At 50.8% G+C, this 25,352-nt stretch overlaps 1 protein-coding gene and 1 pseudogene across 8 annotated transcripts in view; one reads left to right on the top strand and one right to left on the bottom strand.

Moving 5' to 3' along the window:
- Nucleotides 1-7,933: 7,933 nt before the first annotated feature.
- The window catches only part of SAFB (scaffold attachment factor B), a 46,149-nt gene continuing 28,730 nt past the window's right edge, over nt 7,934-25,352 (bottom strand). For 2 of the 8 annotated variants that reach the window (XM_005587617.4, XM_074025450.1), the window contains 12 exons: nt 23,303-23,452; nt 23,142-23,224; nt 22,670-22,809; nt 22,416-22,504; nt 18,595-18,701; nt 15,302-15,592; nt 12,305-12,442; nt 12,023-12,065; nt 9,287-9,405; nt 8,974-9,077; nt 8,534-8,600; nt 7,934-8,257 (listed from right to left, as the gene is read on the bottom strand). In XM_005587617.4, the coding sequence (XP_005587674.1) occupies nt 8,128-8,257; nt 8,534-8,600; nt 8,974-9,077; nt 9,287-9,405; nt 12,023-12,065; nt 12,305-12,442; nt 15,302-15,592; nt 18,595-18,701; nt 22,416-22,504; nt 22,670-22,809; nt 23,142-23,224; nt 23,303-23,452 (1,461 nt within the window). In that variant the 3' untranslated portion in view covers nt 7,934-8,127. The remainder of the gene's footprint in view (nt 8,258-8,533; nt 8,601-8,973; nt 9,078-9,286; nt 9,406-12,022; nt 12,066-12,304; nt 12,443-15,301; nt 15,593-18,594; nt 18,702-22,415; nt 22,505-22,669; nt 22,810-23,141; nt 23,225-23,302; nt 23,453-25,352) is intronic. The other 6 variants (XM_005587619.4, XM_074025452.1, XM_005587618.4 and 3 more) reach the window with 3 other exon arrangements.
- On the top strand, nt 19,463-19,869 carry LOC123570204 (ATP synthase membrane subunit K, mitochondrial pseudogene; annotated as a pseudogene).

Below are 25,352 nucleotides of genomic sequence, written 5' to 3'. Positions count from 1 at the left end.
AAACTCCGTCTCAAAAAAAAAAACAAAACAAACAAACAAAAAAAAAAAGCAAAAAAAAAAAAAAAGCCAAGGTAACCAGGAGCAACATGAGTCCTGAGGGTCCCCAATCCTGGCTGGGGGGATGCTGGGCTCAGGGTCTCCGTGGCACCAGCCCAGAGCACGTTCAGCCCACTTTTGGCCCCATCCATCCGGTGCCATATGGGCCAGCAGCAACCTGGGTTCTTCCCTTGTGGGCTGAGGGCTGAGCAGCCAGTTTTAATTAAATCCGAAAGGACAAGGTGACAACCGAAGCAGCTGACAGCCATGCGTCTTCCCATCTCACGTGGTCCTGGAAATGAGTTTGCTGTCAGTAGAGATGCAGGATGTTTCTTCTCAGTCATTTTGCAAGCCAGAGACCTCTAGCCGGCAACACCTAGCCTGGGCCTCGCTTGGCCATGCTGGCATGCCCCAGTCGCCTGTGTTATAGCTTGTACCTGCATTCTGTGGTTCCCAAGCTATTGTACTGCGCCCAAGAAGAACGAGGATACGCTGGACATTGAAGGCTGAGGAGGGAGGAGAAGAATTTTACTGAGCGACTGAACAGCTTTCAGCGGAGAGAGGATGCGGGGTCTGGTTTTTTCCTCCTCGTGTAGCTGGGTCCAGGACATTTTATAGGCTCAGAATTGCGGGGGCAGGGGGAGGCCATAGGTAGTATTGGAAAGGGCAACATTCGATTGGTTAAAAGGCATTGTTCAGAAAGAATCAACCAGGAAAGGGGGGACAAACGGGAACAGAAGTTCTCACTCTGGGTGGTGGGTTTCCTCCAGGACCAGCAGTCTGATCTTTCAGCTTTCGGGCTGTTTTTGGCTTGAAGGTGGGGTTTCCCTGGGACCTGCCCCTTTCTGCCTAGACACTTGGCTGCCTCCTGTCACTTTCAGTAGTGATCCCAGCTAACTTGGACTCGGGAGCTGCTCTATGCCTTGGTAGAATTAGGTTTTTGGAGCTGGAGGGAGAGGGAATGCAGTCCTGCGATGACACCCTTCACCCCGCAATCCTCAGAGCAGCTCAGTAGCCTCATTTTACAGGTCAGCAAACAGAAGCTCAGAAAACTGCAGGAACTTATCTAGAGGCAGGCGATGGCAGAGGCAACAGTGGAAGCCCCATGCTCCGACCCCTCTGCTGGCCTCTGGCAGCACTGAGGCCACGGGAGGGCTGGCATCCTTCATCCCCAGGGGTGGTCTCTGGAAGAAGGAAGAGGCAGGCCAAGAGGAGGGGTGGTTTCCTTGAGGCTGAGGCTGGGAGAGAACTTCCAGGCCTTAACCCCCACACCACGTCTGCATTCCAGGGGCGCCAGGTCCCTACACACCCTGCCTCATCTCACCTTGCAGGAGAGTAAGACCCCTCTGCCCCTCATCCTGGCAGACTCCTCTCCTACACGCAGGGTCACCATGCCCCTGTCCTGAGGCAGAGTTCAGCAACTTTTCTTCTCCTTGGGCACCGCAGTTTGCTTTTGTGTGACTTAGCTCAACAGGATGCAAGCTCCCTGAGGGAAGGGACCATGTGTTAATAGTAGGCGTGGCCCCAAACCCCAGTGTAGAGCCTGGGGTATAGAAGATGATTAGTAAGCATGGGCTGGGCGGGTGGCCCACGCCTGCAATCCCAGCACTTTGGGAGGCCGAGATGGGTGGATCACCTGAGGTCAGGAGTTCAAGACCAGCCTGCCCAACATGGCAGAACCCCGTCTCTACTAAAAAAAAAATACAAAAATTAGCCGGGCGTGGTGGCACATGCCTGCAGTCCCAGCTACTCGGGAGGCTGAAGCAGGAGAATCACTTGAACCCGGGAGGCGGAGGTTGCAGTGAGCCGAGATTGCGCCACTGCACTCCAGCCTGGGTGACAGAGCGAGACTTCATCTCAAAAATAAATAATATTAATAATTAAGAGGCCGGGCGCAGTGGCTCACACCTGTAATCCCAGCGCTTTGGAAGGCTGAAGCGGATGGATCACAAGGTCAGGAAATCGAGACCATCCTGGCTAACACGGTGAAACCCCGTCTCTACTATAAAAAAAAAAAATACGAAAAGTTAGCCGGGCATGGTGGCGGGTACCTGTAGTCCCAGCTACTCGGAAGGCTGAGGCAGGAGAATGGTGTGAACCCAGGAGGCGGGGGTTACAGTGAGCCAAGATCAGGCCACTGCACTCCAGCCTGGGCAACAGAATGAGACTGTGTCTCAAAAAAAATAAAATAATAAAATAAATAAATAAATAAATAAATAAATAAATAGAAGATGATTAGTAAGCATGAATGAATTAATGGATGAGTACAGTCAATGGCTTGATGGATTAATGAGTGGATGGGATGAGTGGTTAGATGGGTAGATGCATGCATGGGTGAATGGGTAGATGGATGATGGGGTAGATGGGTGGGTGGATGATGAATGGATGGGTTGGATTGGGTGGATAGGTGGATGAATGGATGGGTGGATGGATGACTGGGTGGGTGGATGAATGGATGGATAGATAGGTGGATGAATGGGATAGATGGATGGGGTGGGTGAGTGGATGGATGATGAATGGATGGGTGTGTGGATGGATGAATGGATGGATGGATCGATAGGTAGGTAGATGGATGCATGGGTTAGATGGAGGATGGATGGGTGAATGGGTTAGTGGATGGATGTATGAGGACTCGTTAGTCTACTCCACTTACCCACAAAGCACTGGTCCATCTTGGTTCAGAGTCTTGCCAGTGAAGGCCTGCTGTTGGAGCCTGGCATTGTTGGGCTGGCTGCCACTAGAGGCATGGCCAACTCTGAAGACGTTTCCCTGGCTGAGGTGCAGGCCGAAGTGGACACTCATGTGCGTCGCCGTGCTGAAACCAAGGGCAGGGTCTGTCCCTCTGGGACCTGGGCTTCAGCTGCTTCCTGGAGACATGTGTAAGGATGGGGACCATGATTTGGAGGGAAAAGGCTCCTCTTACTCTATAGAACAACCTCAAGAGACCACCAAGTAGCCCATGGCCAGAGACTTCACTCCCAGAGTGTCAAAAATACATGGCGCTGTCCTGTGGCCATTCCCCTCTTCCCCCAAAGCCTTCTGGCAGTTTCTCCCACAAGCTTGCTCCTGTTGGCCTCGGAGCCTTCACAGTGTGCTCCCCCATCCAGGAAATGCCTCCATTCCTTCTGTGGCCAGGGCAACCTGTACCATCAAGCTGCACTTCTTTTTTTCTGAGATGGAGTCTTGCTCTTCTCCCCCAGGCTGGAGTGCAATGGCGTGATCTTGGCTCACTGCAACCTCCACCTCCTGGGTTCAAGCGATTCTCCTGCCTCAGCCTCCTGAATATCTGGGATTACAGGCGTGCGTCACCAATCCCGGCTAATTTTTGTATTTTTAGTAGAGACGGGGTTTTACCATGTTGGCCAGGCTGGTGTCAACCTCCTGACCTCAAGTGATCTGCCTGCCTCAGCCTCCCAAAGTGCTGGGATTACAGGCATGAGCCACTGCACCTGGCCTTTTTTATTTTTTCAAGATGGAGTTTTGCTCTGTTGCCCAGGCTGGAGTGCAGTGGCACAATCTCGGCTCACTGCAACTTCCACCTCCTGGGTACAAGCGATTCTCCTGCCTCAGCCTCCTGAGTAGCTGGGATTACAGGTGCACACCACCGCACCTGGCTAATTTTTTCTATTTTTAGTAGAAGCGGGGTTTCACCATATTGGCCAGGGTGGTCTCGAACTCCTGACCTTGTGATCCACCTGCCTCAGCCTCCCAAAGTGCTGGGATTACAGGCGTGAGCCACCGCACCTGGCCTAAGCTGCACTTCATAAGCTCACCATGTGCATGTGTGCCCACCTTGAGGGCAGGGACCGATTGGGTCTGTTGTGTGAACACATCTGGTCCGTGCCAGGGACCCTGCTTGAGAGGGGGGTCTCTGGAAATGGGAATTGAATGAATGGGTGGTTCGAAGCTTGGATCTTTTCCATTGCCGGGTTGTCCTCACTTGTCAGTTCTCCCTGCTAGGCCTCAGTTTTTCTGTCTGCAAAATGGGGTTGTATAGCCTCCTAGGGTTACATTGAGGACGGTGGGGAAGGGCAGGTACAGCTCAGTGCCTGGCTGACAGCAGGGCCGAATCCCTGTCCTTCCCTGTGTAGCAGAAGGACGACAAAGGGTGCTGCCTGGGTGTAAGAAGTAGAGCATCCCATGCAAATGACTCAAGACTGTGGCCAGGGAGAAGCACTCCGAGGCATCTCTCCTGCCTAGGAGACTGGGCTGCCTGCGTTGCCTCGTGCCTGGAATCCTAGCACTTTGGGAGGTCAAGGCGAGTGGATCGCTTGAGCCCAGGAATTCAAGACCAGCCTGAGCGTGATGAAACCCCATCTCTACAAAAGATACAAAAATTAGCCAGATGTGGTATCACCCATCTGTAGTCCCAGCCACTGGGCAGGCTGAGGTGGGAGGATCGCTTGAGCCCAGGAAATGGAGACTGCAGTGAGCTATGATTGCACCACTGCACTCCAACCGGGGTGACAGGAGACTGTCACACACACAAAAAGCTTGTAGCAATTTGTTACCTTGGCCCTAGAGAACTGGCATAACGGCCATGGATTCTGACTTTGTAGATCCACGTAGGTTACACAATTGGGGTTTACAATTATTGCTGTGGGCATTTGGTTCTTACAGGTAGTGTCCAATCTGTGCCCTCAGTTTTCTCTTCTGTTAACTGGGGCTAATAATGACACCTGGGAGGAAGGTGTAAGTCCACGTAAAGCAGAGTTAAAAGGGAGTCTGGGCCAGGCGCGGTGGCTCATGCCTGTAATCCCAGCACTTTGGGAGGCAGAGGTGGGCGGATCACGAGGTCAGGAGATCGAGACCATCCTGGCTAACAGTGAAACCCCGTCTCTACTAAAAATACAAAAAAACTTAGCCGGGTGTGGTGGCGAGCACCTGTAGTCCCAGCTACTCGGGAAGCTGAGGCAGAATGACGTGAACCTGGGAGACGGAGCTTGCAATGAGCCGAGATCGTGCCACTGAACTCCAGTCTGGGCGACAGAGCGAGACTCCATCGCAAAAAAAAAAAAAAAAAAAAAAAAAAAAAAAAGAGTCTGTAGGGACATGCCCCAGATGTTCACAGACCTCATCTCTCTCAGCTAGTGGAATCTGTCCTTTCTTTCTTTCTTTCTTTTTTTTTTTTTTGAGACTAAGTCTTGCTCTGTTGCCCAGGCTGGAGTGTGGTGGTGCAATCTTGGCTCACTGCAAACTCCACCTCCTGGGTTCAAGTGATTATTCTGCCTCAGCCTCCTGAGTAGCTGGGACTAGAGGCGTGCACCACCACACCCAGCTAATTTTTGTTTTTAGTAGAGTCAGTGTTTCGCCATGTTGGCCAGGTTGGTCTCAAAATCCTGACCTCAGATGATCCACCCACCTCGGCCTCCCAAAGTGCTGGGATTACAGGCGCCACCGCACATGGTCTGTCATTTATTTTAAAAAATACTCCCTAAAACCCATCAAAGAAATGGGGTCTTGCTCTACTGTCCAGGCTGGACGTGAACTCTTGGCCTTAAACAATCTTCCTGCCTTGACCTTCCAAGTAGCTGGGATTGATTACTGGCATGCACAACTGCATATGGCTCAAAAAAATGGAACCGAGTGCAGTGGCTCACACCTGTAATCCCAGCACCTTGGGAGGCCGAGGTGGGCAGATCACCTGAGGTCAGGAGTTTGAGACCAGCCTGCTCAATGTGGTGAAAACCTGTCTCTACTAAAAATGCAAAAATTAGCCGGGCATGGTGGCAGGCGCCTGTAGTCCCAGCTACTCAGGAGGCTGAGGTAGGAGAATTGCTTGAACCCAGGAGACAGGTTGCAGCGAGCCGAGATTGCACCACTGCACTCCAGCCTGGGAGAGAGAGGGAGACTCCATCTCAAAAAACAAAAACAAGCCGGGCGCGGTGGCTCAAGCCTGTAATCCCAGCACTTTGGGAGGCCGAGACGGGCGGATCACGAGGTCAGGAGATCGAGACCATCCTGGCTAACACGGTGAAACCCCGTCTCTATTAAGAAATACAAAAAAACTAGCCGGGCGAGGTGGCGGGCGCCTGTAGTCCCAGCTACTCGGGAGGCTGAGGCCGGAGAATGGCGTAAACCCGGGAGGCGGAGCTTGCAGTGAGCTGAGATCCGGCCACTGCACTCCAGCCTGGGTGACAGAGCGAGACTCCGTCTCAAAAAAAAAAACAAAAAAAAAAACAAAAAAAACAAAAACAAAAACAAAAACAAAACAAAAAAAGTACAAACAATGTGAACTGCTTGTGTTAAAAAAAAAAAGGTATGAGGGGAAGGCTGAGAACATGGCTCCTGGGGGTTACCACTGGGTTCCTTCCTGGATGTCACTTTCCTTCTGAAAGGAAACATTCCGTCTTCGCCAGGGACAGGTCACAAGAAAGGCGAGCATGGGACCGAGTTCTGGCTGAGGAGCCTCAGGCGTGAGTTTGCCAAGAGGCCTGTGAGTGCAAGTCCCTGTTCCTGCCCTTCCTTGTCCTGCTGGATAGGCCCCGATGATACCCACACTGTGGGTGGATAGGATTGTTGGAGCTTTCAGCCATCCGTCATCCATGAGCCCCAAAATCCTCAGAGACACGAAGCCTGAGGTGGGCTGCAGTGAATCCCGGGAACTGACTACCTGCAGACTTCCCGTTAAGGCAGGGAAGGGCGCCCCTTTATCATCTAAGCCACCACTGGTATTGGTCGGGCCACCTGTCCTTTACAGCTGAAGGGACCCTAGAGCGTCACCAGGGCTCCGCCGTCTTCCTGTCTGCTAGACGCTGCTTCCTCCTCACTTTCCACTAGTGAGGCTTACAAAATGTGGGAGGCACCCGCTTCACAGTTTGAGGTATGTCCCAAGTCTGGTCTGGCTTCCTGGATTAGGACAGGTGCTGGATCCCAGGTGCCGTGGCTCCAGCCTGCTATTGGTACGTGGAGGGTTGGCGTTGAGCTTGTCTCTTCCGGCCGACATGGAGGCCAGCCCTGGGCTGGTCAGAGCCCCCATCCTGGCACGAGGGGGCTGCGCCCACGCACAAGCACACCGCAGGCCTGAGATGCTGCTGAGGACCTTCAGCCTTCACTGCTTCCACCCTCGACTCTGCCGTGAAAATAGTTTGTCCTCTGAGTAAAAAGGTAATGCGGAAGCATCCACATGATGATGGTGACTGGGCTCTGGCAAGTCAGCGTGGAAAGTGGCAGCTGGAAATCTTCACAGGCTTGGTATGAGTGTGATCCGTGGGGGAAGCATCTGCCAGTGTCCATCAACAGGGTGTGAGACCCCCACACCCTGACAGGGATGTCACCCAGTACCCAAGAGCAGAGCAGCCCCGTCTGTGCTAACATTAAAGGAGCGGACAGCTCGCTGACCTGAGAAGCCAGGCAAAACCTGCACCGCACAGGCCCATTACGTGAAAATCGTCGTCTTACTGGAAAGCCTCTCCCACACCCAGATGCCTTCCTGGAGGTTTTCTATCACATGCGTTTCATACACATTTAGAAATAAACAGAGTTGGCCAGACACGGTGGCTCATGCCTGTAATCCCACCACTTTGAGAGGTCGAGGCGGGCAGGTCACGAGGGTCAGGAGTTCAAGACCAGCCTGACCAATATGACAAAACCCCACTCTACTAAAAATACAAAAATTAGCCGGGCATGGTGGCAGGTGCCTGTAGTCCCAGCTAGTCAGGAGGCCGAGGCAGGAGAATCACTTGAACCCGGGAGGCGGAGTTTGCAGTGAGCCGAGATTGTGCCGCTGCACTCCAGGCCTGGGTGGCAAAGCGAGACTCCATCTCAAAAAAAAGAAAGAAAAAAAAAGAAAAAAATAATAAAAGGAACAGTCAATGTATATCAATACAACTAAAAGGCACTCAAGTATAATTTCGTTTCATTTAAAGAGGCGGAAATAAAGAAATGACACTTTAAATAAAGGGTATGTGAACGGAAACACATTTATTACCAAAAAAAAAAAAAAAAAACCCAAAACGAAAAACAAAATTCACATTGTATTGAGCTACAATATGGCAGCAGATTAAAAAAAAATATTTTTACACAGTTTAAGATAACTCCTAACAGAACATAGCCTTGTTGCCATGTGACAGGACACAGGATTCCAAGTACTCAGTAGCGGCGAGTGAAGCGGGCGTCGCTGGGCCTGCTCCCCCGGCTCTGGCCTCCGAACCCGCCTTGCATGCCACCGTGTGGGATGGGGTGGCCCCGGGAGGCCCCGCCTGGGGCAAAGCTGCCGCGCCTAGGAACAAATTCACATTGGTTTGACTGTGAAATCATCCTGCTCCCCTGGCCCATCCCAGCCTGCACAGCTTCCCTGGACATTGCCTGCAGGCAAGGCCCCTTCCTGATGCCTTCCCCTCCTGAGTGGTGGCAGGCTCCACAGTACCCCATGCCTGGCCTCATGTCACACTTGGGGGAGGGGGCGTTAGCTGGAAGGACTGGTTGTTAAGCGTCCTCCAAGGTAGGCCAATATGCAAAGCAGGAGAAAGGAGAGCCGCCCTGGCATGCGTCTTACCCTGACATCCCTCCTCGGTTCATCATGTGGCCAGGCCCCGAGTGACCGGACATGCTTCTCTCACCACCTGGAAGACAGACGTGCTTTCACACAGGGAACCTGCACACATAGCGTGGAACCCACGGCACATTTAGCCCACTGCACTCCCTTTGGTGAGGCCCCCAGGTACCCGAAACTAGCAAGTCCCAGAAGGACACCTCGGCACAGTAACCACAGACGTCCAGTGTCCTCCCAGCAGAGAGGACTCGGGAACGCCCACTGTCCAACTCCTGGGCCAGACCACCAGAGAGTAGGTGGTGTCTGAAGTGCTTTTCACTCCTCATTCCAGCACTGAGGGCAGAGCACCTCCTGTGCTCACCTGAGGAGTGAGAGAAGGCGTGGCCTCCATCTTTCCATCACTTCCCAGCACGCCCTGGTCCCAGCCCAGAGCTGCTCCTCACCTTGCCACCTCTTGTGATCCCTGTCCATCATGCCACCGTCAGCCGTGCCCTGCCATGCCCGGTCATCCTCTCTTCGGCCATGGTCCCCCCAGTCACGTCTGCCCCTTGAAAGAGAGACATCTCTGATTTGGATTGCCCCCATCTCTGGCTCTTGTGCTAATAAATGTGGTGGCTTCTGGAGGGTGAATCCCTGTGTTTTTCCCACCCTGTGCCCACATCCCAGAGACTTGGGGGCCCCTTGGTGGGACAGACCTATCCGGTCAGCTGACTCTGTGAGGCCAGGGACAGGTACTGTGGGGTGTGGGACACAAACCTGGGGGGAGGAGGCAGCCCCCGGCCCTCACTCATCCTCTTGTCGGAGCCATAGCCCCCCCAGCCATCGCGGGAGTCCCGGCCGTGGCGCTCTGGTCCTCCATGGCGTTCTGGGTAATGCTGGAAATCACAGGGCCAGGAGGAAAAAAACCTTCAGTGTCAGCCCCCAGACCCCAAGGCTTTTCAGGCAACACGCTAACGATGACAACAGTCACTCTGGACAGAAGTGCTGGCAGGCCATACTGGTTCACATGACATAGCTGCCTCCCTGAAATCTGCAGGCCAGAGGCCCCGTGCTCTAGGCTCATAGCCTGGTACACAAAAGGTACTAGTACCAAGGAATCTCCAAGGCAGGTACCCACAGCACCACCAGAGCCGGAAGGGCCACCAGGGGTCACACTAAAAATGATGCTTGCGAGAGAGATTCCCTGGGTCCCACAGCTTAAATGGTTAGTGCCCAGAGCCAACAGTACTCTTATTAAGTGTCTTCTACTAAGGGAAGGTCAGGTTTATAAACCTTTAATGTGTGCATATTCTGGAAATAATTTTTACAAATTTCTTCCTTCCACAGTGAAGAAAGTGTCAAACAGAGCCCCCTCATCCAACCAATTGCTAGGCAAGCAAGCATCCTTCCTCACAGTCAAGTTTCTCAGAAGTTTTTGCTGGGTGCCTGGTCTAGGACCTTATGTCTTGCTCTGCTCAGGACATAGGACACAGGACACTAAGAGATAAATGGCTGGTCATCCACTTGGCCAGTCCCACTATTCCCTCCTCTGTGTCACTGTTTTTGTAAACCACATGGCTAACACAGACCAGGAGTTCTTGACCCTGCTATTTCAGGGAAGACCAAGAGAGGGCGAGTCACACTCTATGTCTACTTTTTTGCTGGCCAAGGTTAATATTTACACCCACAGCCTGTTTCTGTGGCTGGAAGCACTTTCCAGCCTGACTTTCACAAAAGCTAGTGAGGGAGTTTTGGCTTCACAGTCCTGTTCTTTCTCTTTCCACAAATACGTATGTGGCCTCTGGGGCTTTTGCCCCATGACCATATTGTAGGTGAAAGGAAACTAGAAAAAAGTCCTGGTAAGGAAACCTCCTTGATGCAGCCTGGTCATCGTACATGTCCAAGTTCACCTCCCCATTCAATGGAGAGAGAGCTCTGCCAGGGTGAAGGCAAAGATGGCAGCATGCTCCACCATATGCAAGATGTCCCACATTACCACTGCCTGCTTCCCTGGTCGATTCTTCCCAGCGTGTGCTCTGACACCTCCCCTCAACAAAGTAAAAAAAGGGCCTCCTGAAATAAGCTCTCCTTAGTATTTGAAAATTGAACCAACATTTTTCTGTCCAACCAACCCAAGTTAACAGTTCGACAAGGCCCATAAGTTCTGTGCTAGTTTTCTCTGTAGGGAGAGATCATCATTGGCCTTTGGGGTAACTGTGATGACTCATTTATGACTGTGTGAGGAGAAAGGATCAAACTGCCTTCCACTATTAGGAGAGCGTATCTGACACCTGCATGAAAGTAGCTGGTGGCCAGGCATGCTAGCTTACATGTGTAATCCTAGCACTTTGGGAGACCGAGGCAGGAGGATCACTTGAGCTCAGGAGTTCAAAACTGGCCTGGGCAACACAGTGAGATCAGTCTCTATTAAAAAAAAAAAAAAAAGTAGCTGGCAATGATAAACACGTTTGTACCGACATGCGCCCACCTCATGTAAACTCCCCACCACCCCAACCTCTGTAGGAGGAATATTACCCTCATTTCACTGCTGGGGAGACAGGCTAGGCAGGAAGGGGTGACACCAAGGTGTGACCCCAGTTCTGTCTGATTCTGGAGCCTGGACATGGAACCACTGGTGTATGCTCCTCCACCAGAGAAAATCCACAGGACTAGTTCTAGGTTTTGCTGCATATAATTTGCTTCCAGGAGCAGGGAAAAAGGAACCCCATGAGGCTGATGGAATTCCTAAGGATCCCAAGACAGAGCTGAGTACTTGGCTATGCTCAGCCACATTAAGGAACCAAGGGGGACAGAAATGGGAAGCTTATGCTGGAGTCCGAAAATGCTGGCAAGAGGAGAAAGGGCTCATGAATGGATTCCTCAGAGAGGAGGCATCTTCCACACAGCAACGTGCCGCCCCCCAGTTTATAGGGAAAGTCACTAGAGGTCCAAGGCTCTCCTGGAAAGTCTCAGTCTCAACGTAAGATGGAAAGAGAAAATGAAGCTTATTGTTCTAACGTGCTAGCCCCCCAAGGAGAACGTGCACAGATCAGAGACCTAGTGGTTTTCCAAGGCTAAGCGGGGCCCTGGGGTGATGAAGGATGTCCTTAGTTTCCAAAGAGGGCAGGCACTCGAGGACAGACACAGTAACCACAGCCTTCCCAGATGCACCTGTCTGAGTCAGCTGTGCGGCTCACTAGACACTTCCCAGCAGAGCCAGGTCACACCACAAGGTTCCCTGGCACTTCTGCACGTGTGTGGTCAGTGTGGGACACAGAACCCCGGGGTCAAGGCTAATAACAGCTTCAGAGTAACTGTTCGGACTGACAGCCAAGACTAACCCCAAATAATCCCAAATTTTCATCCCACACACCTAGACTTTTCTAGTGCTATATTTTTCTCTTTCCTCATTTTGTCTCTCACTCAAGGAAAAGGCAGGAAGAAGGCACGCTGAAGGGAAAAGAATCCATTCTACGGGAAATTCTGTGGCTACCACTGTAGCTTTGGACTTACCTGTCCTTCTCGTTCTCCCATCATTGACCTTGAACCTTCTCTCCTGAAAAGGTAATTTAAATCAAACCGTAAGGGGAGGAATAGGCTTCTTCACAAAGAAAGGACCATCAGGCCCCCAGTGAAAAGCATCACTTCCCCAACTGGAGGCAGGAGACCTGCGGGCCTGACTCAGCATACACCTGATGAATGGAGTGGGCTCAGAGAGCCCAGGAGTCCTTGTTCTCAGTCAGAGAATGAGCCAGGAAAAAGAAAACCTGCACGCCCAGCAGGGGCCCAACTGACCTGTCCACCGAGTGGTCGGGGTAGCGACCGCGGTCCCTGTGGTCAAAGTCGTGGAAGCGGTCCTGGCGGTTAAAGTCAGAATGGTAGCGCTCATCCAGGGCGGCCCGCTTGGCTTCTGGCCAATAGGCATCATCTCGCCTGTGAGGGGACAAGAGACAGAGATAGAGGGATCCTCTACCCCATACGTATCTATCACCTTTGTGGGAGCTGGCCCCTATCACTTCACAGAACCAGGATGACTTTCACTGCTATAGAAGGCAAGATCTGATTTGACCCCAGTGACTGCACAGCTGTTTTGTTTTGTCCCACACACCCACCTCCCCTGATCAAAGCGGCCTTGGTTTTCTAAAGGGGGAGCCATTAGTTAACTGCCATTTAGTTAAGCAGTCAGTCCTATGGGCTGCCTGCAGATGGCTTCTGGAGCCCTACACAGCCACCTCCGCTCAGGAAGCCACGTGAGCCTCCACCCTGAGGGGCTCTGTCAAGTGCACTTGCCATCTCTTGTGCCCCACCTCCTGTCCTGCCAGCAGCCCCGGCCATGTACTGCTGCAACACACAGATGACCATAAAAAACTCTCATCAGAAGGCTTTCGTACCAAGGCATAATAGATCCGAGAAGAGTTTACAAGGCCCTTTACAGAAGTTGCACTGTATATGATCTAGGCTCCTCTTCAACCCATGCAATAGAAAGAAACAACAAACAGCGATTTTTGCCAGGTTGCAGTGCATGTGTAAAGCCTGACACAACCACTGCTGGAATTATGCACCTGACTCCTGACAGCAGCTGTGCTCAGCATTTTGTGTTCCTATCTCCTCCTCAGTACGTTTGGGAAATTAAAATTAATCTTACTGCCGGGCATGGTGGCTCATGCCTGTAATCCCAGCACTTTGGGAGGCCAAGGCGGGTGGATCACCTGAGGTCAGGAGTTGGACAGCCTGGCCAATATGGTGAAACCCTGTCTCTACTAAAAATACAACAAAATTAGCCAGGTGTGGTGGCACATGCCTGTAATCCCAGCTACTTGGGAGGCTGAAGCAGGAGAATTGCTTGAACCCAGGAGGCGGAGGTTGCAGAGAGCCAAGATCGTGCCATTGCACTCCAGCCTGGGAAACGAGCAAAACTCTGTCTCAAAAGTTTTTTTAAAAAAATTCTTTATTTCCAGAATAAGCAAAAACAAATTACAATTGATTAAAAAAGCCAGGACAAGGCCAGGCACGGTGACTTATGCCTGTAATCCCAGCACTTTGGGAGTCTGAGGTAGGTGGATCACCTGAGGTCAGGAGTTCGAGACCAGCCTGACCAACATGGTGAAACCCCATCTCTACTAAAAAAACAAAAATTAGCCGGGTGTGGTGGTAGGTGCCTGTAATCCCAACTACTAGGGTGGCTGAGGCAGGAGAATCGCTTGAACCCAGGAGATGGAGGTTGCAGTGAGCTGAGATCGTGCCATTGCACTCCAGCCTGGGCGACACAGCAAGACTCTGTCGGAAAAAAAAAAGGCGGCCGGGCACGGTGGCTCAAGCCTGTAATCCCAGCACTTTGGGAGGCCGAGACGGGCGGATCATGAGGTCAGGAGATTGAGACCATCCTGGCTAACACGGTGAAACACCGTCTCTACTAAAAAATACAAAAAACTAGCCGGGCGCGGTGTCGGGTGCCTGTAGTCCCAGCTACTCGGGAGGCTGAGGCAGGAGAATGGTGTGAACCCGGGAGGCGGAGCTTGCAGTGAGCTGAGATCTGGCCACTGCACTCCAGCCTGGGCAACAGAGCGAGACTCTTTCTCAAAAAAAAAAAAATTAAAAAAAAAAAAAAAAAATTAAATAAATAAAAAAGCCAGGGAAGAGTCTTAAAGGAGATGCAATTGGCAGCCCCTCCTCTGGGCACTTGTGACATGACGCTCCGCCTGCCCTAGCTTCCCTCCTCAGAAGGTTTGTGCCACCCTTGAACCCGATTAGTTAACCAGCACTACTTTATCCAGTCTCCTGTCTCTAATTTCTTTTTTTTTTTTGAGACGGAGTCTTGCTCTGTCACCCAGGCTGGAGTGCAGTGGCCGGATCTCAGCTCACTGCAGCCTCCGCCTCCCGGGTTCACGCCATTCTCCTGCCTCAGCCTCCCGAGTAGCTGGGACTACAGGCACCCGCCACCTCGCCTGGCTAGTTTTTTGTATTTTTTAGTAGAGACGGGGTTTCACCATGTTAGCCAGGATGGTCTCGATCTCCTGACCTTGTGATCCGCCCGCCTCGGCCTCCCAAAGTGCTGGGATTACAGGCTTGAGCCACCACGCCCGGCCTCTAATTTCTTTTTTCGAGACGGAGTCTCACCCTGTTGCCCAGGCTGGAGTGCAGTGGCGCGATCTTGGCTTACTGCAACCTATGCCTTCTGGGTACAAGCGACTTTCCTGACTCAATCTCCCAAATAGCTGGGATTACAGGCGCCTGTCACCACAACCAATTTTTTGTGTTTTAGTAGAGACGGGGTTCTGCCATGTTGGCCAGGCTGGTCTCGAACTCCTGAGCTCAGGCAATCCGCCCACCTTGGCCTCCCAAAATGTTAGGATTACAGGCTTAGTGAGTGTGCCCGGCCTATGCTTCCTTTGAATGAAAGATCTCAAGCTGGACGGGTGCAGTGGCTCATGTCTGTAATCTCAGCACTTTGGTAGGCTGAGGCGGGTGGATCACGAGGTCAGGAGATCGAGACCATCCTGGCTCACACAGTGAATCCCCGTCTCCACTGAAAATACAAAAAAATTAGCCAGGCATGGTGGCGGGCGCCTTTAGTCCCAGCTACTTGGGAGGCTGAGGCAGGAGACTGGCGTGAACACAGGTGGCGGAACTTGGAGTGAGTTGAGATTGAGCCACTGCACTCCAGCCTGGGCGACAAACAGAGACTCCCATCTCAAAAAAAAAAAAAAAAAAAAAAAGTCAAGTTAACTCAACTGTGAGGTCCCTAACACGATTCTGAACGCCACGTGTTAAGGGCAGTGCAGATCTGCTTACCGGTCCAGGTCGTAGGGCCGCCGCACCGCAGGCCGCCGCTCCTGCTCGTAGCGCAGTTCCTGCTGGCGCCGCAGCTCCTCGCGCTCACGGTGGATGCGCTCCTGCTCGCGCCTGCGCTCGTGCTCCACGTGCATGCGCTCGCGCTCCAGCCGCTCTCGCTCCATGCGCTCACGCTCCAGCCGCTGGCGCTGGAAGGCCAGCCTCTCTCGGGCAATCTCCAGCCGCTCACGCTCCTCGCGCTCCCACTGTGCCTGCATGCGTTGTTCGCGTTCACTGCGCTCACGTACCCTGCTGCACAACAGTAGAGCTGCAGAAGGGGACCTAGACACCCCCAGCCAGGTCCCAGGGCTGACTTTAGGATGCTGGGTTGTGCAGACTCCAGGGCTGTGCCTCCACTACGTGGTCTGCAGAACCATACACTCCAGCGGGGAGAAGGCTTCTCCGGCCCACGGGAGGAGTCCAGGAAAATCCCAGGAATGAGGCCCAGGCTGTGTGTGTGTGTGATCAGGTATAACGTGAACTGGGCCTCATTTATCCAACATTTCCTGAAGCTTGACAAGTGATTTCAGGAAACAGTCAGTCAAAAATAAGCAACAGGCCAGGTGTGGTGGCTCACGCCTTAATGCCAGCACTTTGGGAAGCTGAGGCGGGTGGATCATGAGATCAAGAGATTGAGACCACCTTGGCCAACATGGTGAAACTCCATCTCCACTAAAAATACAAAAATTAGCTGAGCGTGGTGGCATGCACCTGTAGTCCCAGCTACTAGAGAGGCTGAGGCAGGAAGATCACTTGAGCCCATGAGGCAGAGGTTGCAGTGAGCCACTGCACTCCAGTCTGGCAACAGAGCAAGACTCCTTCTCCAAAAAAAAAAAAAAAAAAGCAACAGAGTATCAGAGTATATGCTTCATAGTGAGTGAGTGTGAACTGGAACCTTCACTCCCTAGACCACAGGATTAAATGAGTCCTTGTGAAGTGGGGCTGGCAGGCCCCACAGGTGTGAGGACATTACCAGTTGTACCTTTTGGCAGGGATACAGATGACATTTTAGTGTGTTCCTCCAGTCTTTGTATATAAAAGACAGGAGCCAGAAAGTCTCTCTTTTTTTTTTTTGGTAGAGACGGTTGCCCAGGCTGTTCTTGAACTCCTGAGCTCAAAACAATCCACCCGCCTCCACCTCCCAAAGTGCTGGGATTACAGGTGTGAGCCACTGTGCCCAGGCTCAGATTTTCTTCTTTTGATCCTTTACCTACACAGTTATTAGATATACAGCCTGGGCAATATAGTGAGACCCCGTCTCCACAAAAAATAGTATTAGCCAGGCGTGGTAGCTACTTGGAGGCAGAGGTGGGAGGATCAATCACTTGAAACCAGGAGGCAGAGGCTGCAGTGAACTATGATTGTACCACTTAACTGCAGCCTGGGTGAAAGAGTGAGACCCTGTCTCAAAACAAAACAAAACAAAACAAAAGGGTGTGTGCAGGGAGCTACTAAAAAAAAAAAAAAAGCACCTCGGTGCAGTATAGCAACTACTGACAGAGCATTTTCATTGTATCAGAAGTTATCTAGAAGTGATTTAAAAGGCCGGGCGCGGTGGCTCAAGCCTGTAATCCCAGCACTTTGGGAGGCTGAGGCGGGTGGATCACGAGGTCAGGAGATCGAGACCATCCTGGCTAACATGGTGAAACCCCGTCTCTACTAAAAATACAAAAAACTAGCCAGGCGTGGTGGCGGGCGCCTGTAGTCCCAGCTACTCGGAGGCTGAGGCAGGAGAATGGCGTGAACCTGGGAGGCGGAGCTTGCAGTGAGCCGAGATCGCGCCACTGCACTCCAGCCTGGGTGACACAGCGCGAGACTCCGTCTCAAAAAAAAAAAAAAAAAAAGTGATTTAAAGTGTACAGGAGGATGTACATGGGTTATATGCAGAAATATCACACCGTTTTATATCAGAAACTTGATCCTCTGCAAATTTTGGTATCCGTAGGGGTCCTGAGGTCAATTATCTCTGGGACAACTGTGTTTCTGTCCCAGCAGAAATGTATAATCTTGCCTCATTGTGTTCTGGACCCAAATGACTGCAAGTTCCTCAGTTCACCCAACATGTCTTGGATCCTCCCACGCCTGCCTCTGTGGATCTCAGCACTTTCTGGAGGAGCCCCTAGTATGAAAGGGCTGCGGTTTACCGGAACTTTTCAGTTGTGTCCAAATGCTCACAACCTGACGGGACACCCAAGCCCAACACTTCCTTGTTTATAGGTTCCTCTAGGGCAGACACAGAGAGGGGTCAAGGGTCTGGAACACTCTAGCGTTTAGCATTGCAGGCTCCTGCGGGTGCCCCCTAGGCTGTCCGTGTTCATTACTCCCCCAGCAGAAATGCCATCTGCCAATGTCTGCATTCACAGGACTATGTGAGATTTTTTTTTTTCTTTTTAAAGGAATTTTTCTTTTTAAAGGAATAAAAGGGTGATTACTTTATAGGCAGAGCAGTGCCCTCTCCCCCTCCTTTTAAACTAATGGTCCTTATTTTTTATTTGAGATGGAGTTTTGCTCTTGTTGCCCAGGCTGGAGTGCAATGGCGGGATCTTGGCTCACTGCAACCTCCACCTCCTGGGTTCATGCGATTCTCCTGTCTCAGCCTAAGTATATGAGATTACAGACATGCACTACCACGCCCAGCGAATTTTGTATTTTTAGTAGAGATGGCGTTTCACTATGTTGGTCAGGCTGGTCTTGAACTCCTGACCTCAGGTAATCTGCCAGTCTCGGCCTCCCAAAGGGCTGGGATTACCGGTGTGAGACACTGCGCCCAGGGGTCCTTACTTTTACTTACTTTTAAAACTAAAGTTGGCCGGGCATGGTGGCTCACGCCTGTAATCCCAGCACTTTGGGAGGCCGAGGTGGGCGGATCACAAGGTCAGGAGATCGAGACCATGGTGAAACCCCGTCTCTACTAAAAATAGAAAAAATTAGCCGGGCGCAGGGGCGGGCGCCTGTAGTCCCAGCTACTCGGGAGGCTGAGGCAGGAGAATGGCGTGAACCCGGGAGGCGGAGCTTGCAGTGAGCTGAGATCCGGCCACTGCACTCCAGCCTGGGCGACAGAGCGAGACTCCGTCTCAAAAAAAACAAAAAAAAACAAACAAAAAAAAACATAGCAAGTCTATGAACTGAAAGCTGAAGGAGCAAAAAGGTTGACAGCTCTATCCCACCCCAGGGAACTCTGCAAATGTCCTTCAGGACACAGTCATGACCACATTCTAGGAAAAACACCAAACCATTTCTGGATCCCGACTCACCTATGGGACTCTGAGTCTCTCGACTTCCGAGGCTCCTTGACCTTATCAAAGGACACGACGGACCGCTTCTCTCTGCTGGCTGATTTGCGATCCTGGCTTTTGGAAGCCTAGTTCACCAAAGAACATTAAAAAGGTTAAAGCAGAGGCCGGGCACAGTGGCTCATGCCTGTAATTCCAGCACTTTCAAAGTTCAAGGCAGGTGGATCATTTGAGATTGGGAATTTGAGACCAGCCTGGCTAACATGGTGAAATCTTGACTCTACTAAAAATATAAAAATTGCTGGGCACGGTGGCTCATGCCTATAATCCCAGCACTTTGGGAGGCTAAGATGGGCGGATCACGAGGTCCAGAGATTGAGACCATCCTGGCTAACATGGTGAAACCCCATCTCTAATAAATAAAAATACCAAAAAATTAGCCGGGCGTAGTGGTGGGCGCCTGTAGTCCTAGCTACTTGGAAGGCTGAGGCAGGAGAATGGTGTGAACCTGGCAGGCAGAGCTAGGAGTAAGCCAAGATCACGCCACTGCACTCCAGCCTGGGCAACTGAGCAAGACTCTGTTTCAAAAAATAAATAAATAAATACATAAAAATAAAATAAAAAATAAAAATTAGCTGGGCATGGTGGCGCATGCTTGTAATCTCAGCTACTTTGGAGGCTGAGGTGGAAGGATCCCTTGAACCTGGGAGGCGGAGGTTGCGGTGAACCAAGGATGCGCCACTACACTCCAGTCTGGGTGACAGAGCAAGACTTCGACTAAAAAAGAAACTGCTGGCGCAGTGGCTCACATGAAGTCAGGAGTTTGAGACCAACCTGGTCAACGTGGTGAAATCCCGTCTCTACTAAAAATACAAAAATTAGCCAGGCATGGTGGCAGGTGTCTGTAGTCCCAGCTACTCAGGAGGATGAGACAGGAGAATCACTTAAAAACCCCCGGGAGGATCGCTGAAGGACACCAGCTGTGGAATTTGTGGCTTTGGCAGACTGAAATCATGGCAGGTCCAGAAAGTGATGCGCAATACCAGTTCACTGGTATTAAAATATATTTCAACTCTTACACTCTCACAGAGAATGAATTGTGTACTGGCCACATATGGAAGCTTTGCTTTGTCTTATATTTCAAGTTAAGGTCCAAAAAAACTCCAGCTGTGAAAGCAACATAAATGGATTTTAAATTGTCTATGGTTCTTACCCTCATCTATTAGGTTCCCATGCCTGGAGAAGCTAATGCCAACTCATCATGTGATAATTCAATTTGTACAATAAATTATGAACCTGGAAAAAACAACAACAACAAAAAAAACCCGGGGGGTGGAGGTTGCAGTGAGCCGAGATCGTGCCACCGTACTCCAGCCTGGGCCACAGAGCGAGACCGTCTTGAAAAATAAATAAATAAATAAATAATACATAAAAAATAAATAATAAAATAAAAAAATGAAAAAAGTTCAAGCCGGGCGTGGTGGCTCAAGCCTGTAATCCCAGCACTTTGGGAGGCCGAGAAGGGCAGATCACGAGGTCAGGAAATCGAGACCATCCTGGCTAACATGGTAAAACCGTTTCTACTAAAAAATACAAAAAAAACTAGCCGGGTGAGGTGGTGGGCACCTGTAGTCCCAGCTACTCGGGAGGCTGAGGCAGGAGAATGGCGTGAACCCGGGAGGCGGACCTTGCAGTGAGCGTGAGCTGAGATCCGGCCACTGCACTCCAGCCTGGGCGACAGAGCAAGACTCCGTCTCAAAAAAAAAAAAAAAAAAAAAAAGAAAAAGTTCAAGTAGGTGTGACAGGGGAACAGGAAGAATCAGGTATATATATATCCATGCCTAACCATCAGATATGGAAGTCCTACGTGATTAATAACTTTCAGTGAAAAGCAGATAATGAGCTGTTTAATCCAAAGAAGCCCTACATTTTGCTTATCATAATTGAAAGACACAGAATTTCATCAACATTCAATGCTAAAATGTGATCTAACAGTACATTTAATATAGAAAAACTGGAAATGAGTATTCCCCCAAAAAACTTCATATAAGATCAAAAAACCGGCTGGGCGCGGTGGCTCAAGCCTGTAATCCCAGCACTTTGGGAGGCCGAGACGGGCGGATCACGAGGTCAGAAGATCGAGACCATCCTGCTAACACAGTGAAACCCTGTCTCTACTAAAAAATACAAAAAAAAAAAAACTAGCCGGGCGAGGTGGCGGGCGCCTGTAGTCCCAGCTACTCGGGAGGCTGTGGCAGGAGAATGGCGTAAACCCAGGAGGCGGAGCTTGCAGTGAGCTGAGATCGCGCCACTGCACTCCAGCCTGGGCGACAGAGCGAGACTCCGTCTCAAAAAAAAAAAAAAAAAAAAAAAAAAGATCAAAAAACCACTTTTTTATGTCTTTTGCTTCAAAAATAAATTCCTTAATTTTGCTCTTTCCTTCATAATTAAACACATAATGAGTTCCCAAATGAAGCACTTCTGATACACTTGACAAGTACCTTATTTGTGCCGACTACATTTTTAAGAGACCTACTCATTTTATCCCCAGAACCCACACTTTCCTTTCTCCATTTTCCAAAGGTGTTTTATAGAACAAGGATAAAAGGCTATGACATATTACAATACTGGCACACAGAGACTGAAAGCTCCCAAGTAATCCGCTCCATTCACCAAACTGAAATGGTTCCTCCTCCATGCAGCTGAGGGTTGACCCGGCAGGTCCAAGGTCCCTCCCCTTCCTTAAGGAGGGGCTGCTGGCAAGACTTGTCCTTGGCTGGCAACTGGGAAGTTGGCTCTCAGTGTCCCCAGTTGACAGTTAACCAGTAAGGGTGGCTTGGTGTGCACAGACCATGCAAATAATAGGTGTTTTTTTTTTGAGATGAGGTCTCACTCTCTCCCAAGTTAGGATGCAGTGGAATGAACGCGGCCTTGACCTCCCAGGTTTAAGTGGCATTCTCCCACCTCAGCCTTCTGAGTAGCTGGGACCACAGATGCATACCATCAAGCCTGCCTAATTTTTAAATTTCTTGTGAAGATGGGGTCTCACTAGGTTGCCCAAACTGGTCTCCAACTCCTGGGCTTAAGTGATCCTCCCAGCTCAGCCTACCAAATTGCTGGGATTACAGGCATGAGCCACCATGCCCAACTCACACTGCAGCCCAGCAAGAAGACAAGAGTACAGGAAGGGGTCAAGGAGGTTGGAGACAGGCCAGGTCACCATGGCATGCCCCACACTGCTGGGTGTAGGAATGCATCATGGGGAGGTGATGACACTTTCGGGGTAGACAGGGAACATGGAATGCCACACAGGGAAAAGCCAACTGCTCCCATATGTGAATTTTAAAGTTAGTTTTAGAAAATAAATAACAGTTATTAGAGCAAAAGTAAGGATAAATAAGGATAAACGAAAACTTTCTGCATTTCTTAAAATAATTTGAGGCCGGGCGCAGTGGCTCATGCCTGTAATCCCAGCACTTTGGGAGGCCAAGGCGGATGGATCACCTGAGGTGAGGAGTTCGAGGCCAGCCTGGCCAACATGTCGAAACTTTGTTTCTACTTAAAAAAAAAAAAAAAAAAAAAAAAAAATGGCGTGCGCTTGTAATCCCAGCTACTCGGGAGGCTGAGGCAGGAGAATCACTTGAGCCCGGGAGGTGGAGGTTGGAGTGAGCCAAGATCGCACCACTGCACTCTAGTCTGGGCAACAGAGCAAGACTCTGTCTCAAAAAAAATAGTTTGAGATCTCTACATTTTTGAAACAGCAGATAAAAGCTTTTTTCAGATGAAGCTTAGTAAGTAAACTGAAAAGAACAAAATAGCTTAGTTAGAAAATTAATACTCACTCTCTCTTTGGACCCAGATGTTTTTACACTAATCACAGGCACCCCTTTGGATTTATCCATTACTACAGTCCGCTCGGTCCCTCGACTTCCTACGGAAAAGACAGGGAAAGTGTAAGTGGAAGACCATGAACACGCAGATGAGAAAAACCCTCCACAACATGAATCCAGTTTGGGTTGCCAGCTAATGACAGCAGAATAACATACCCCACCAGGCACAGAAACAAGACAGAATCCTGGGCTCATCAGCTGCCCACCTGACTTTGTGGCTCGAGATCGCTCTGAGGGGCCAGGTTTCTGATCATCTTGGTCCTTACTCTTTTCTCCACTTCCGTCTTCACCCTTCTTAGCATCATCTTTTCTGTCACATTTATCGTCCCTCTTAAGGTTTGCAGATCTATAAAAAACAGACGTGTTAGCTGGGCGTGGTGGCTCATGTCTGTATTCCCAGCACTTTGTGGGGATGAGGCGGGAGGATCACATGAGACCAGGAGTTCCAGACCAGCCTGGCCAACATGGCAAAACCCCGTCTCTACTAAAACTGCAAAAATTAGATGGGCGTGGCTATAATCCCATCAAATCAGGAGGCTGAGGCATGAGAATCCGTTGAGCCAGGGAGGCGGAGGTTCAGTAAGCGGAGATCTTCCCACTGCACACCAGCCTGGGCGACAGAGCGAGATTCTGTGTAAAACACCCTGCCCCTTTAATGTAGCCAGGGAGGAGAGGTACCTGTCACTGTTGCTCGACTTCTCCTTTTTCCCGTCACTGTCTCTTTTGTCAGAGGTTTTCTTTCCCACAGGTTCATTTTTGGCCTGAAAATGACAACCAAGTGCAAGTATTACCTCGTTTCCTAATGTGGGCTATATCCTGGGAAGAAAACGGCCACTCACTTTCTCCACGGAGATCATCTTTCCGTGGAGCTCCGTCTTGTGCAGGTGGTTAATGCATTTTGTGGCCTCTTCTGCTGTAGACATCGTGACAAAACCGTAACAGCGAGCTCCAGGACTCCGGGCATTTGTCACAACCTTGGCGCCCACCACCTCAAAGGAAAGCAGGCAAATACGACTCAGACACGAGGCCCACTGAGCGGGGCATGGGGATATGAACAGCCCACAGGGAAGTCTGCTCATTGGGGGTCCAAGAAGTGTTAGACTGGGGACAACAATGCTACTAATGCTTCTGTTTCGCTGTTGTTCCTCCAAGGACCTCTGGCCAGTTCTAATCGCTCGTCTAGTTCCTCAAGGGGACCAGGAGGGCAGTGTAGGGGAACAGACGAAAGGGAAATGAAACAGGGTTCTGCCAGTGTTCCTTTAATATAGTCTAAAACTTGTGAAGAAATGTTCCAAATATACAGTCACGCGACATAGGTGGTAAATTATGAAGCGATGTAATGTGGGCAAAAGAAAAAAAAAAAAAACAAAAAAAAACACTTCAGCACAGACTGATGCAAGGAAAGGTCTGTGTGTGAGCCATGCTCTGGAACTCAGATCCGCCCTACCACTGACTGTAACAAAACTCAGTGACGTGTTTCAGATCCTGTAGACGCATCCTTTCCAGTGTACTTGGTTCTCTCAACCACAGCAGGCGGCAGTTACGGTCGCCCTTTGACGGCAGAAGACATCATGGCTCATGAAAAGCCCTGCAGGAGCCAGTGGCCATGGCTGGTAATCACGCTCATCATGCCACATGGAATCCTAGTCCCAGAGGACATTCTCAGAGGGGCCTGGTCCTTGACTTAACCCACATCAGGCCTGCTGCGCTCAACACACTGTAGTCTCCAGGGCGACACCTCCCCACTGAGCATACCCACCCGCTGGGGCCGCCATGGAGTCAGGAAAGGGGGTCTAGCAGAGGAGACTTGCCGCAGGTGTTGCCAGCCACACACCTTGTATCACGAGGCCCAGGAAGCCCTTAGTTATGTCTGTAATAATGACATATTTAGTGTTGTTTTTTTTTTTGAGATGGAGTCTTGCTCTGTCCCAGGCTAGAGTGCAGTGGTGCAATCTTGGGTCACTGCAACCTCCACCTCCAGGGTTCAAGCTATTATCCTGCCTCAGCATCCTGAGTAGCTGGGATTACAGGCATGCGCCACCACGCCCGGCTAATTTTTGTATTTTTAGTAGAGATGGGTTTCAGCATACTGGCCAGGCTGGTCTCGAACTCTTGACCTTGTGATCCACCCACCCCGGCCTCCCAAAGTGCTGGAATTACAGGTGTGAGCCACTGCGCCCAGTCTGTTTTATCCTCTTTTAAGTTCTTCGAAGCCAGTATCAGGGAAAACACTTGCTTTTCTGTATTGCAATGTGTTGAACCCTCACTGTGTAACACAAAGGATTGGACTCCTTCCTTTGGCTGTCCCCGAAACTGACTCTGAGAGAGACAAGGAGCCCTGGATGCATGAGGCTGTTTGGGAGGCGGGTCTGGGAAGCATCAGGGAGGAGGGGAGTGAGAAAGCACAGGGAGGAGGGCCAGGCGGCTGCGCTGGGCACTGTGGGTAGGGGGCTGGTGCCATCAGCCCCACCTTCATGGGCTCAGGAAAGGCAGGTGCTATAGACAAGAGGCAGCTAGAATTGCCCCCAGTGGTGAACTGAGGCAGCAACTTTGAGAGCCCCCAGCTGCTGAGGTGAGGTTCAGTCAATGGACACAACACACCCATGCTCAGGACCCCCATCATCAGACTCCAGGGTCCCTGTTCTGAGTTCCAGCATCATGAATTCTGTTCTAAGAACACTGCTGCCTCCCAGACATGCTGACCAGCACCCCTGCCGGCCAACCCTGGCAGCCCACGTGAGTGCGACGTCCTGAAGACACAGAAATGGATCCACAAGTCATTACAGGGAAGGGGACAAGCTTGGAGAGAAGGGGGGAAATACAGCAGTGATCTGGGCTTTGGAAGCTTCCACATCACTTTCACCTCTATCCATGGAGGGGAGACCCTCC

Source organism: Macaca fascicularis, chromosome 19 (assembly GCF_037993035.2).
Source record: "Macaca fascicularis isolate 582-1 chromosome 19, T2T-MFA8v1.1".
Classification (NCBI taxonomy): Eukaryota; Metazoa; Chordata; class Mammalia; order Primates; family Cercopithecidae; genus Macaca; species Macaca fascicularis.
The sequence above is the reverse complement of the archived record's forward strand: the minus strand, read 5'-3'. Positions and strand labels throughout refer to the sequence as shown.